General features: G+C 61.1%; 2 protein-coding genes across 3 annotated transcripts; one reads left to right on the top strand and one right to left on the bottom strand.

Moving 5' to 3' along the window:
- Positions 1–274: 274 nt before the first annotated feature.
- C17H20orf96 (chromosome 17 C20orf96 homolog) lies at positions 275–8,229 on the bottom strand. 2 transcript variants are annotated; one of them, XM_075166123.1, is made up of 10 exons: positions 7,734–7,791; positions 7,383–7,500; positions 6,886–7,028; positions 6,166–6,324; positions 5,575–5,674; positions 4,995–5,143; positions 4,766–4,867; positions 3,784–3,867; positions 3,371–3,489; positions 275–500 (listed from the first exon to the last, which is right to left on the bottom strand). In XM_075166123.1, the coding sequence occupies exons 1-10, from the start codon at positions 7,782–7,784 to the stop codon at positions 440–442; spliced, it is 1,086 nt and encodes a 361-aa protein (XP_075022224.1). In that variant the 5' UTR covers positions 7,785–7,791; the 3' UTR covers positions 275–439. The 2 variants fall into 2 exon arrangements, 1 of the variants encoding a protein (XP_075022224.1); XR_012676224.1 differs by having other exon boundaries at positions 276–500; positions 3,624–3,867; positions 7,734–8,229.
- A 2,388-nt stretch (positions 8,230–10,617) lies between these two features.
- Positions 10,618–12,023, top strand: SOX12 (SRY-box transcription factor 12). Its single transcript, XM_075166121.1, has one exon. It carries the CDS (start codon positions 10,618–10,620, stop codon positions 11,506–11,508), a length of 891 nt encoding a protein of 296 aa, XP_075022222.1. The 3' UTR covers positions 11,509–12,023.
- The last annotated feature ends 556 nt before the right edge of the window (positions 12,024–12,579 follow it).

Here is a 12,579-nt window from a genome sequence, read left to right as displayed (position 1 = left end):
CTGGGACACCAGCCCGGCCCACGCTGGGATGCGCTGGCAGAGCCTCATGGCACCAGGGCCGGTCCCAGGACACTCCTCACGGTCAGAGCACAGCATCGGGGAGGCCCCTTTCGGATTCAACCCCTCCGACGTTACCGCGAAAAGGACAGGTCAGGCGGCAAGTGCGGGAGGGCTGGCGCTGCCTGCCCGGGAGCCGTGGTCGCAGGGCTCGCCCCGTGCTCCGTCCAAGGGACGGCAGCCCGCGAGCGCAGCACAGCCCACACGGGCCAGGAATGACGGTAACACCTTTACTGCGCCGTATAACCACATCAGTGAGTCCCCAAGGCGGCTGAGCAGGGCTGGGATGGAGAAGTGCTGACGGCAAAGAAGGGGCTTTGCAGCTCGGCACCTCATCTGAGCCCGGCCGCGCCGTGCGCTGGGCGAGGGGCCTGGCCGAGCGTCAGGTGAGCGGCGTCTCCTCGGCAGGGATGCTGAGGACCACCTCGGTATCTGGCGTGCACCTGAGCAAGAGAGGAGAGTTAGGAGGGGCAAAGCAAAGAGCGGGAATAAGCCGCCGTGCTTCGGCTGGTTCGGTGCGAGGAGGAGGAGAAGCTCCTGCGTGGCCAGGGCGGGAGGTGGGTGACTGCTCGGATGCTCTGTGCAGCCCACCCAGAGCTCGGAGGCGTCCTGTCCCCTGCACGGCAGCCCCATCATCAGAGGGCACGAGGTGGGTGGAGGGAAGCCTGCCTTGTGTTAGCTGTGCCACCTCCTCTGCATCCCCAGGGTCTGGGACTGGTTTTCAGTGGGGAGAGACCAGACGCTTGTTCTGGGACACAGGACAAAGAAAGCAGCTGGGGGAGCAGGGGAAAAACCCTTTCAAACCAGATAAGGGTTGTTGTGCACAGCCTCTGTTCAGCATGCAGCAGAGCCCAGCCCAACCTCCAGCTCACCCCAGCACTATTTTGCTTTTCGGCTCACCCTTCATGGTCTACCCCAGCCACGAACCACTCTGCCTACAAAAGAAATCGGCTCCCAGCCTGAGCCCTGCTCCACGGCCCTGCCTTAGACTGGGCTTGCAACCGAGCCCTCTGCAAGGCAGGCTCGGTGCTCGCTGGCCTTCCCTCAGAGGCAGAGCCAGATGTAACCCCTGGGGCTCCAAGAGGGAGAAGGAATGAAATTAGCCGCCCCTCGCTGTCAATCCCGAAAGACAAACAGAAGCAGAGAAAGCCCGTCGGAGCAGCCAGGTACATCTGCTTTCTCGCAGAGAGAGGACAAGCACAGCGAGCTGGGCTTGCTCAGAGCTGTGCTCATCCATCTCCGTCTCAGTCCAGGACAAACTGTGCGTCCAGAGTGCCTCCGGCGCAGGGCTCGAAGCTGCTGGTGAAATCCACACAGGGCCCCTTGGAGCAAGAGGATTTTTAACAAGGGGAAACTGAAATGCAGATGGGAATGGGCATGCAGGGGGTTACAGCTCCTCCGGGCTCCACATGGGGACCCAAGGAGGGCCAAGGAGTCCGGGGCACCTACACACCCTTACACTTCCAGGCTGAGTGCAGCTCGTGCCTGATTTTGCTCTTTCAAGAAGCATACCCAGTGTCTGGAACCAAAGGGTTAATTAGAAAAAACGACCGGCTGGTGAAGTCGTGTGAAAAGTTGCAGGGAGGTCAGTGGGAAAGGGCTGAGGGATGGCGGAGAGGGCTCTGGCACGGGCTCCCGCCTGTCAGGGCGGGTAAGCACCAAATGCCTGACTTGTGATGTTACAGAAACTTTCCACTTGGGCCTTCCTGCTATTTTTAACTCTTCTCCCAGCCACCCTCAGTAACCCCAGCCCCACCAGCTGTCGAGGCTAATTAATTCTCCTTTTTTATCATTTTTTTATCGGAAAAAAAATTAAGTTGCACTAATCCATCACGCAGCCGCTTGCCTCCCCCCGGGGTCTCCTGACACGTTCCAGGCTTTCCTCCTGCTTCGGCTCATGCCTCCGCAGCACTGCAGCCATACCTGGCTTCCAGCTAATACCCAGGCCCTGGAGCAGGAGATCCAGCCCCTCTTGTCGCCCGCACCACCACCGCTTTGCTGGGCGAGCATCTGCTCATCCCAAGGGATGATATTTTCATGCCAAATAACGCCCACGTACACCTGAGGTGCAGAGGAACTGAGGGGCTGCCCTGCACCTGCAGCGGCGGGACCCGCTGGGAAGGAGTGACTCCGTTAACAGACGTCTCTGTGCCAAGAACAATTTGTATCAGCAGTTGCTGTAAATAAACGCGCATATGCACGCTGTTCTGCACACAACTACGGGTTTCAGGCTACAGCATACTCGAGATTTAAACACATTTGACCCATTTTTTCTCAGGTTTGCACCCCGGGTCAGCGGAGAGCACAGAAAGCCGAGGCACCTCAGCAGCTCTAAATCATTTGTGGTTTTGTGATTTGCCCTGTCCTGTGCAGGACCACGCTGCCACGGGACAAGGGGCAGCGTTACACCTTCAGCCTGCCGTGGGTTTGGTGGAAAATACCTTGTCACAGCTGGCTGTTGGTACGCTTCAGCCTAGACTGGGCCAGCCTGTCCCTGGATAGGAGAGCCCAGTATTCCTGTGATCGAGCTAGCAGGGCCTTCTCCCCATCAATGCTAACTGAGGATTCACCTTACACTTTGTAATTCTTATATCCAGTATCAGCACAGAGCACACTGGTAAGCAGGAGTGGGGATTACCCACAACCTCCACTCAGGAAGTAATCAGCTACCAGTGAACTGGGGCAGGGAAAGAGCAGTGAGAAAGATAACAACGTTTTGCCTTTTTGCTGCCAGCCAGTGTCGCCAACGCATTTTTTTACCTATGAGGGAAATGGCTGCCCGTCTTTGTTCTCCCAGAGCGCTGGTGCCATTTCACACAACCAGCAAGGCGGCTCTGGATGGGCAAGACCTGCCCAGACAGGGATGCTCCTCAGGAGCCTGCCCCTTCCCTCAGTTTTGTTTCCCAACCACAAAGTGAAAACAACAATAAAGTAAGAGTCAGTGTAGGCACAAAGGCCTTGAAAAGCTCTGCTGGCCCTGACTGTCCCCGGCTGCAGCCACTAATAATCTGCGCTTGCAGGCTACACAAAGGGAAGCCCAGAAGAGAGATGTGATGTGACCACGGCTGACAGCACATCAGCACATCAGAGTTGTGGCCAGTTCCTAGCTGCTCTTAGGCAAGACCACTAGACCCTGCAACCGCCTTCCCAAGCAGAACCCAACACAACTGTGGGTTTATACCCCAGGCTGGGCGTAGGTTTAACAGTGATGTCTGTGGAAAGGATGGGGTAAGGTTATTAGCACCCAGTGCCAAAGACTCTGCCACCCAAGGCCACAGAGAAAGGGCTGTGCACGCCCACTGACCAGCCTTACTTCGGTCTGCGGAGAAGAACGTCAGCAAAGATCAGCTCTCTTGGCTCTCTTGCACTCTGGCGGAGTGTCTGGATGCTTCTCTTCAGCTCACCGATCTCCTCTTCCAGGTCCTTAATAATCTGAATGAATGACATTTCTAAGAGTTCTTTACTTTGCAAGAGAAGCAGGAATTAAAGCTTTAGAGATTTTGCAAACAGCAGAGCTAGAAAACATCCCTCGTGCAAGTAAGCCCCTAACAAGCTTCCTGAAATACCTGCTGGACTGCTCGTCCTCAGGATGTCCTAACAGCCCACTGACTCCAGTGGAAATGGAAGGCAATGTACCCCACTAAGGCAGACAAAATCCTCACGAAGGGCAAGGGCTGAGGATGGCTGGCTCTGCTGCACTGTGCTGTTCTTCCCCAGCTCGCTCACCTCCCTTTGCCTCAGTATTTCACGTCGCAGAACGTGATTGTTTATCACCATCTGCTTCAGGCCATCCTGGTGCAGCAACACCTCCTGTGTGGGTGAAGAGAAGAAAATCAGCTGAAGAAACTCCACAGTAACCACCAGCATGAAACCCCGCCACTGCCAGGCGCCAATGCTGGCCGTGCCCAGATGCGTCACTCTTCAAGAAAATAATTTCTGCTCGCATAAGGTTTGGGTTCTGGCTCTAGAAAGAGCCTGTCATTGAGATCACGTTGTGCTGATCATGGAACAAGACTGAGGAACTCAAGAGATCCAGTTCAGTTTCCCAGGGAAAGCTTATTAATATTGCTTGGGTTACTTATATCACCTGTGCTTACGGATTCACCTGTAAGAGGGCACAGCAGGTCTACATCAGAGCAGGCTGTAAATGGAGTCAGTAATTAATATTTTCTTAGTGCTCTCAAGCTGCTAACCCAGAAGAAGTGCTAAGCACATCATGCGAGCAGGAACTGTGCAACAGGAGTTCCTCCTATTTTGGGAAGAATGACAGCAGTCCCTGCTCTGTAGTGCTGCATATAGTTGAATTTTCTCATGAATTTATTACAAACATATGCGCACTGCCACAGCGGTGTAACAGCCAACTAGTGAAGCAGCTACCTAAATAATGTAATAAAACAGGGACCATAAAAGCAGGGTGAATGTTGAGTCAGTGCACTCACCTCCACGCAGCAAACTCTCAGGAACGAGTCTGAGAATATTTCAACACATCAGACTACAGCAGCAACTCAGAAGTGCTTCTCATGCACCCTCCCAGCCTGACGAACAGCTCCAGTACGGCATCAGGAGGGGAGCAGCGATGCTCTGTTACTCTTTGGGCACTGGCTGCACCATGTTATTGCTAACGGGCAATGTGTGGCAGCCCCTGCCTTGTCTCCCAGCTCCCAGAAACTGATTCCCCTTGCTGGGACATCACATGAACTCCACAAACCTCCACGACTTTCTGTAATAGTGCCTCTTGCTCTGCCCGTGCCTTCTCTTCCAATTCCTCCAAGATGGCCTTCCCCATTTCTTCTGTCTTGTCTATCTCCGCCTGAGGACAGCAGGAAGCAGTACACGGAAACAACAGGAGCGTTAGGCAAGATAACCATTGCGTTCTTTCCTCCCCTGCCCTCTCCTTCCTCCCTGGCAACGCTGCAGGGAAGGGGAGGTCTCAGCACCTGCTGTTGCTCCTTCAGGTTCTGGATGCTGCGCTGCAGAAGGGCTATCTGGACAGCCTGTTCTGGATAGGGGTAGGTCCGCAGGATGCTGAGCTCGTCCTGGAGAACCTGTACCTTTGATGTGACTTCATCCAGCTGCTGCTGTAGCTCTGATTGAATGTCAAAACAGAAAATCTCAAGCCAGAGGTTCCAGAGCTTCGCTTCTTCACTGAGCTAAGGAGTCTGTCCTGCATCTGCCCGAGCCCTTCTCTCTCCAGAGATTACACAGCCCATGGGGAGTGGGAACGGCCACCCCACGTCAGACCACCTTGACCAGATCCTGCCCCAACGGGACGGTGCAAACAACTGCCAAGGAGGCAATTCTTCCGACCCCCTGAGCACAGGCTGCCGGCTGTCACGGGGCTCTCTCCCTCCTGACAGGCTGATGGGAAGGTCATCCCCACAGAGCAAACGGGATTCATTTTCAGAAATGGAATTGTTTGACATTTATAAGATCAACACAGTGCCTTTAACCTAAGAAGGTGGAAAGCAAAGGTAACGTGGTTGTATAGACTGCATTTCATAGTAATGAGCAACTCACTTCCCAGATTCTTTTCCATTGTTTCCTCCATTTCCTGGAGCTCTGCCCTTGCTGCATCCAGCTGGTTCTGATTGAAGGTCTGCACCATTGCCTTCACCGTCTGCACAGGGAGGAATCCAGTCACTGCTCATTCCACAGAGCTCTGACACGTCCCCCTGCACCATCCCTGACCTTCCTCTCCCGTGCTGTTGCTTGCATTAGCAGCACAGAGGAATCCGTCGCTGTGGCTGGTGCCAGCTTGTGCACGGGAGCTGCTCTGGGGAGCAGAGTGGCTTCAGGAGCCAGCTGGAGCCAAGGACATTATGGAGGGATGGATTTGGGCTGTTACAGGGGTGACTACTGTTGCTTGGAACAGTTACAGTCAGGGTGCTGTTGCAGCTTTAAAACATCACAAAACAAGAGCACCACCCAGGATCTTTGGGCATCAGAGAGCTCCCCCCAGGCTGGGGATGCTCCCGTCTGGGGATGCTCCTGTCACACTCGGTGCAGTGAAAGGGCTCGGCAGAACCTGGCCCTTCTCCAGTACTAACGAATAATGGGAAGTTCTGCACTCTGCTGAATTGGGTCTGTTGGCCAACCCTAAAGCCTCACCTGAAATACTTCATACTGCTGCAGCAGGCCCCTGGCTTGCTTGGCAGTGCTGTCATCAGTGTGCTGGATGTCCTTAACCAGCCGGCAGTTGATCTCTGCCAGGCGGCCACTGCGCTGCTTCAGCTCCTCGATGGCATTTTTCTTCAGATTGGTCAGATTCTACGGGAATTTGTGGATTAAAGTGTTGCGTATTCCACCATTCCCACCTGCCCCAAGTTTTCTTAGCATCGTCTGCCTTCCCGGGACATTCCTGTCCCATGGTAACAGCAGTCTCACTGCTGAGGCACTCTGACTTCCCCCACACAGCACACTCCTGCTCCCACGTTCCTTACTGCCAGCTGCAGGATCACCGCCTCTTTTACAACCATCTTTCACCTACTAAAAAGCTGTGGTCATGTCCTCCACCTCAACCTTCTCTTTGCTAGACCGAGAAAATCTGATACCAACAGCCTTTTCTAACAGGTCACATTTCCTGAATCTCATCCCTCCGACTGCTACAGTCTGGACTCTCTCTTGGTTCCTCTTAATTTTTCTTGATAGGCAATATCAAGGTTAGATTTCAGCCGCATTAAGCAGAGCAGCGTAATTACCCCCAGCGTATTAATAAATAAACACATGCCATTTTGCAAGAGTGAGTCAGGCTGCTAGAATTTCCTCCACAAAGGCAGCGGGGTAGGATTTGCTACCTACATCCCAGCACTGGATATCTGTGGCACGTACTGTGGTAATTTTGATCTCTTCCAAGGTTTTAGCTAATTCAGCTTTCTTGAGGGCTAATTTCCTCTGAGTAAAACTTCTGTATTTCTCTTGGGATGATGATGTCGCTGAAGGCAAGGGTGGTTTTTTACTCAGCGTAAATGCAACTGGTGAAACAAAAAAAAGGCCCGTGCTTATTTCACAGTCCAATCTCAACACCTTACATCTACTCTCTCCTGTCATAGGTGGCTGAGGGAAATATAAAGAACAACTGAGAGACTGAATTCAAAACTTCTGCAGCCCCAGCAAAAGCTGTTCGCAGTTACAGCCCAGGAGCCGAGCCTACAAAGCACTCCCTGATCTTTTCTAGTTCTCCCCCTTTATTCTCAACATTTCTCCCTGGGTAATTTTCTTTTTGTGGCTTTTGCTGAACGTCTCCCAGCAGAAAGCACTGGGTTAATGCAAAAGCATCATCAGTGGGCATGGACAGCAGGGCGGTGCATAAGGGAATCTCTCCCAACCTGGTTTGTTCTTCTCCTCTTTCTTCTTCTTGTCCTCATTGGTGAGCGGTGGCAAAGTCAATCTGTGAGCTGGAGATTTCCTCTCCTCTGCTTCTGTCTTCTGCCACTTGCTGTAATCCTAAACTCAGCACGACAGCAGCACAGAAAAGATGGGGAGTCAAAGGAGGTTTGTGAGCAGAGACCTCTCTGACTTGACCCACAGTTCTGACTCCCCTCCGCAATTCCTCCGGGGCTTGCAGGTGTCCCTTTGAGCCCTTTACCAGCAGCAAATCTCGGGTCTGTTTGAGAGACGCTGCCTTTGTAACCACAGTGCTGTAAGCGCCATAAACCCCACTGGACCGAGAGACTTACCATTCTCTTGAACTCCTCCGTGATACTCGGAACCGGGCCCTGGGCATCCATCTCCGCACAGGCTCTGGAAGGACAACCCGTAACCCCAGGGAGGCGGCTCAGCCCCGCAGCTCTGCCCGTCCCCACGGACAAGCCTCCGTGGGTCCAAAGTCAGAGCAGAGAGGCAGTGACACCCCCCGGGCTATGGTACCCTTAATGAACCCCATCTTCACCTACGTCCCCTGCCCCGCGGGGAGCCCCCTCCCCATCCTCCTTGCCCCATGGGGAGCCCCCTCCCCACCCTACGCCCCTCGGGGAGTCCTCCTGCTGTCCCCTATGGGGAGACCCCCCGGCCCGCTCCCTTGTCCCATTGGGAGCCCCCCTGCCCCCCGGGGACCCCCCCTTTGCCATGGCGCCCCAGGGACCCCCCATACCGCAGGGCCCCCCGGGGATCCCCCCCACCCCGCGTGCCCGCCTCCCGGCCCCGGGCCGGTCTCCATGGCGACAGCAGGCGGGTACGGAGGCCGGGCGGGGCCCGCGCTCACGGGAAGGGGCGAGAAGGGCGCCCCCTGCCGGCTCCGCCCCGGCGCCGCACGGCAGGAGCCCGGGGACAGAGGGACCGGATCCACCGGGAGGGATCCACCCGCGGAGGGGATCCACCGGGGGGTCTGGGCGCCGGTGGGAGCTGGGCCGGACCGGACAGCCCTGCGAGAGGGACCCCGCTGGGGCTGGGAGGGAGCGGAGCGCGCGGCGGCAGCGCGGGGCGAGGGCCGGCTGCCCCGGAGAGCCCAGGAGGATGGCGGCCGCGGCGCACGGTGCCAGCGGGCACGGGGCAGCCGCCTCACGGCCGCGCGGAGCTGTTCTGCGCTCCAGGCCTTGCCGTGCTAATGTGCACTGACCCGGTCCCGGCCCCGGGCGCGAAGCCTTGTGAGTCGGGGGGAATGGCCGAGCCGGTGCACGGTACCAGGGTCATATGGGAGCTGCGTGGCGGGTGCCCGCTGCCGGGCATGGCCTCCGGCCACACCGGGCGGGAACGCCGCCCGCAGGCCCCATACAAGGCCCAACGGGATGCGGCAGCCTCGGTGGAGAGTTGTGTGGTGTTCCCCGGGCAGCGGGGCTCCGGGGTGGCGTGGGCAGGGCCCAGGGGCTCGGAGCGGGCCCGCGGGAGGGCAGTGCCCGGCGCAGGCCGCAGTGCCCGGCGCAGGCCCCGGGCTGCGCTCGGTCCCCTGTTACCACAGCAACTGGCGGCGGCGGCGCAGCCAATGGGCGCGCGCCCTGCGGCGGGCCCGCGCGCCGCGGCGGCAGCCAATGGGCGCGGTCCCTGGCGGGCAGCCCGCGGTCTCCGGGGCAACAGGGCCGCCGCCGCCGCGCCATTGGTGCCGCCCGCAGCCCCGCGGAGGGGGCGGGGCCAGGCCGGGAGGGGCGGGGCCTGGCTGGGCCGGGCCGCGCCGCGGGGGCCAAGGCCCCACGCGTGGCACCGGGGGAGCTGCGTGGCCGCCCCGTGGGCAGCGCGTTCCCCGCCCGGCGGCCGCCGTCCCCGCTCCCCACCCCGCCGTGAGCTGAGCCCCGGGGAGACCCCGCTGGGGCGGGTCAAGGGGGGACGCGTCCACGAAGGCACCGGCCTTCTCACGCCGCGGAGGGCCGAGCGCTGCAAGCCTCAGCGGGACGGCACGGGGCTCTGCCGGGGCGGACCGGGGAGAGTGGACGCCCCGGGAGCCCGGTGGACCGGCAGGGGCGGGGTCCGGGAGCGGCGTCCCGGGGGGATGCTCAGCATCCCGGCCGGGCAGAGCCGTGCCCGGGCCGGGCTGCAGCTCCCAGGGGGCCGTGGGGGGTGTGAAGGCTCCCGGAGGTGCCCACGCGCGGGTGTAGGGGGCACCGGGGCCAGCGGGGTGCCCAGACCGGAGGAGCAGCGGGTACTGGCAGTAGTTGCAGCATCCTCGGGCGGGTACCGGGGGGCATGGGGAGGTACCGGGGTACCGGGAGGCTCGTGTGAAGGTACCGGGGGTCACCGGGGGTGCTGTGCTGCTCAGGCGGGGGGCACCGGCAGCTACCGGGGTGCCGCGGCGGCGGTACCGGGGCGTGCCCCCCTGCCATTCTCTCCAGCAACCCCTCTCCGGAGGGCGCCCATTGGCGGAGCCGGTTATTCCCCCCCGCCCCGCGGCCAATGAGCCGGGGGGGGCGGTGCCTCCCATTGACAGAACCGGCGCGGCGGTGTTTACCGGGGGCGGGGCGGCGGCGGCTATAAGAGCGGCACCGGGGGGCGTGCGGCTCCCGGGCTGCCCGCACCGCCCCCGCGCACCCCCCGACCCGGACCCGCCGCAGCGTTCCCGCACCGCACCCGACCGGAGCATCCGCCGACTTAACCGGGGAAGCATCCCCGGGGCGGCGCGGAGCATCCCGGAGCATCCCCGGAGCGGAGCGAAGCGTCCCTGAGCCGCAGCATCCCCGGGCCGGCGCGGAGCGTCCCCGCGCCGGTGCGGAGCATCCCCGAGCGTCCCCGCGCCGGTGCGGAGCATCCCCGAGCGTCCCCGCGCCGGTGCGGAGCATCCCCGAGCATCCCCGGGCCGGTGCGGAGCATCCCCGAGCATCCCCGGGCCGGTGCGGAGCATCCCGGAGCATCCCTCCGCCGGACCGCTGTGGAGCATCCCCGAGGCGGAGACTGCCGGACCGGCCCGGGGCCCCTCCGGAGCATCACAGCGGCCGCCGCCCCGGCGGAGCCGCCCCCGCCGTGCGCCCCCGGGCCCCGGCGCGGCCCCCTGCGCCCCGCCCCGCCGCCGCCGCCCGCTCCGCACAATGGGGGCGGCGCGGCGCGGTGCGTAGCGGCGGGCGGGGAGGCGGCGGCGGGCGAGGAGGAGGAGGAGGAGGCGGCGGCGGCGGCGGCGCGGGGGGGGTCCCGGGCCCCGGCATGGTGCAGCGCGGCACGCGGGGCCGGGGCGCAGAGGCTCGGCGGGAGCCCTGCGCCCCGTTGCCCACCCGCGACGCCGAACCCGCCTGGTGCAAGACGCCGAGCGGGCACATCAAGCGGCCGATGAACGCCTTCATGGTGTGGTCGCAGCACGAGCGCCGCAAGATCATGGACCAGTGGCCCGACATGCACAACGCCGAGATCTCCAAGCGCCTGGGCCGGCGCTGGCAGCTCCTCCACGACTCCGAGAAGATCCCCTTTGTCAAGGAGGCCGAGCGCCTGCGCCTCAAGCACATGGCCGACTACCCCGACTACAAGTACCGGCCTCGGAAAAAGGGCAAGGTGGGCGCTGGCGCATCCCGCCCGCGGCTCCCGGTGAAGATCAAACCCTCCGTGCTGGGCCGCGTCTCTGCCGGCCGCAGGCAGCCCGCCAAGCCGCCCGACGCCCCGCAGGAGCCCGCTCTGGAGGTGCCCGCCGAGGACTGCCCCGCGGCGCCCGGCACAGCCGCCTGGCACATGGCACCCGTCGGGGAGTGTGGCCCCCAGGAGCCCCCCGCACCCCTGAGCCCTGCCGCCGCCTGCCCTGAGCCGGGGAGGTCCCCGGAGAGCGGGTCCCCCTCTCCCATGTCGGCCGGCTCCCCTCCCTCCTCCTTCAGCTCCTCTGATGAGGAGCTGGAGGAAGAGCTGCTGGGGGTCCTGCCCGGGCGGGCCCCCGCCGGTGCCGCCTGCGGTGCCCTGGACTGGTCCGTCTTCGACAAGGACCACGACCTCTTCCCGCGGGGAGGCTCCTCGCACTTCGAGTTCCCGGACTATTGCACGCCCGAGGTGACGGAGATGATAGCGGGGGACTGGCTCATGTCCAGCATCTCGGACTTGGTCTTTACCTACTGAGTCCCGCGCTCTGCAGGTAATGCTCTTTTTTTTTTTTCCACAATCAGGTCTTATAAAAAAAAAAACCCAGAAAAAAAAAAAAAGAACCGAAACCAGCTGTTTACATGCAGGAATCAGGTATTTTGCCTTGAAGCCGCTGGAAGGCAGAGCTCCCTGCTCACCCCATCCCCCTGGCACACACCCACTCCTCGTCCTTCCGTCTGTCCGGCCCTCGCCTCGTGACCGCGGGATGCGTGGCTGGCTGCCGTGGTTATTTGCCCGTGAAATGCGAGCGTCTAATCGGGTTTTCATTGTCAGCACCCTGCGCCCGGCCCCTTTCCCCCGTGGCTCTGGCTGCTGCGGTGCTGCCAGCCATGGCTGCTCCCGGCCGCTCCCATTCCCGCCGGCCGCTGCCCCGTGTTCCCTCCCGCTCTCTGGGCAGCGGGAGCACCCACGCCGGCCCCGGCTCTCGGTGCCCATTCTGCTCTCCCCATTCCTCAGGGAATGGCCGATTCCTTTTGCTTTTTGACAGCATTTAAAGCACGGCTTCAATTTTCTCCTCTTCCTTGTTGCAGCCCTTGGGGAGGGATCCCCGGCTGCGCCGTGTCCGGGGGTGGCAGAGCCATGCGGAGCCTTCCCTGCCTGATGCCCCATTTTGTGGGAGTCCCCAGCTTCGGGGGTTCGGTGTCCCACAGGACCGGCTCTTTCCCTGCGGTGCGCGCTCCCCGCCGCTCGCTTTGGGAAGAGCGAAGTTGCATGCACGTGATCCGCACGTGGACGCGGGAGGCTGTGTTGTTCCTCTCGCCAGGCGGTTGTGCGGAGGAGGCTGTGCCGCGGGGGGAGCCCATGCCCAGAGCCACCCCAAACCCCAGCGGGGACGAGCCCTTCCTGAAGCAGCCAGCCCCCATTTTAGCCTTGGACCCGGTGCCCGTGCAGGACCCACTCTGGGCTGGCTCGCCTTGGCTGGTGGAGCCGGGTCCCACCGTGCCCGGCTGCGGTGGGCGATGCTGCCAGGGTGGCAGGGACAGGCTGGGCAGGGTGGCTGGGAAGGGGTGCTGTGGGAAATCTGCCTTAAGCAACCACCCAAACGGG

The sequence above is a fragment of the Calonectris borealis genome, chromosome 17 (genome assembly GCF_964195595.1).
Source record: "Calonectris borealis chromosome 17, bCalBor7.hap1.2, whole genome shotgun sequence".
NCBI classification, from domain to species: domain Eukaryota; kingdom Metazoa; phylum Chordata; class Aves; order Procellariiformes; family Procellariidae; genus Calonectris; species Calonectris borealis.
Note: the sequence above shows the minus strand (reverse complement) of the source record. Positions and strands in the feature narration are given on the sequence as shown.